At 38.1% G+C, this 1191-nt stretch overlaps 1 protein-coding gene across 1 annotated transcript in view; it reads right to left on the bottom strand.

The window, feature by feature from the left end:
• The window catches only part of ZRANB3 (zinc finger, RAN-binding domain containing 3), a 343238-nt gene that overhangs the window by 201403 nt on the left and 140644 nt on the right, over nt 1-1191 (bottom strand). The window contains exon 3 of the mRNA XM_011937745.1: nt 1080-1098. Coding sequence (XP_011793135.1) covers nt 1080-1098 — 19 coding nt within the window. The remainder of the gene's footprint in view (nt 1-1079; nt 1099-1191) is intronic.

A 1191-nucleotide genomic window follows, 5' to 3' on the forward strand; every position in this document is an offset into this window, starting at 1 on the left:
AAAAAAAAGGGACTACAGAGATAAGCCATTGGTGGGAGTCTACATGTAAGCAAAACTAAATCACAATTAATTGGGAGAATTTTTTGATGATTCCACTTCTATTTTTTAACAATTCAGTTTCCATATCCTTCATTTCTAATATATTTTGAAAAGTGTATGTTTTGGTGTTACTGTTTTTTTTTTCCTTCTTTTTGAGACGGAGTCTCACTCTGTGCCCAAGCTGGAGGCAGTGGTGCGATCTCGGCTCACTGCAAGCTCTGCCTCCTGGGTTCACACCATTCTCCTGCCTCAGCCTCCAGAGTAGCTGGGACTATTTGGCGCCCGCCACCACACCTGGCTAATTTTTTGTATTTTTAGTATAGATGGGGTTTCACCACGTAAGCCAGGATGGTCTCAAACTCCTGACCTCGAGATCCACCCGCCTCTGCCTCCCAAAGTGTTGGGATTACAGGCATGAGCCACCAAGCCCAGCCATTTTGCTGTTATTCTTAAAGACATAATGAAAAACAGCAACGTATTTCTCAAAGTGTTGTTAAAAATTAGAACTTATATTGATTTATATTACTCTGAGAATGTACACAAAGAATATCATAGTTCATGTAACAAGAGCCTCCATTTCAGAGAGAAAACATGAATAGAGATACATATAAGCACATGTCATTTAAATGTATCAAACCGTTGAGTGATAATAAAATACCATTTCAGCACTACCTTTCAAACTCATAGGAAACAAGTAACAATAACCTTTAGCTTTTAAGCAAGTACTAGTATAATAGAAAAGCTTTTGGGGCAGGCTGCATTTCAAAGCTCATTCCTGCATCCTACGTAACAATTTGGGGTCACTAATGTTAATATTAACATATGTATCAGATGCATGTCTTGCAAACACACACACACACACACATTCATTCATTCTCATTCTCTCTCCCCTCCCTTCTCACCCTCCCATCGTTCTCTCTCTCCCCATTCCCATATATAGACATACAGTTGTATGGAGAAAGAGTACATGGAAAATAGTAGACACCAAAAACTAAGCTGTGTAATCTTATAAAAGACATAAAAACCATTGAAACACTTACTTCATCAGCAACCATACACCTGGAAAAAATAAAAAAAAAATTAATTATCAAAGTGAATTTTTTTTTTTTTTTTTGAGACGGAGTCTCACTGTGTCACCAGGCTGGAGTGCAG

The sequence above is a fragment of the Colobus angolensis genome, unplaced genomic scaffold, assembly GCF_000951035.1.
Source record: "Colobus angolensis palliatus isolate OR3802 unplaced genomic scaffold, Cang.pa_1.0 Scaffold168, whole genome shotgun sequence".
In the NCBI taxonomy this organism is placed as follows: domain Eukaryota; kingdom Metazoa; phylum Chordata; class Mammalia; order Primates; family Cercopithecidae; genus Colobus; species Colobus angolensis.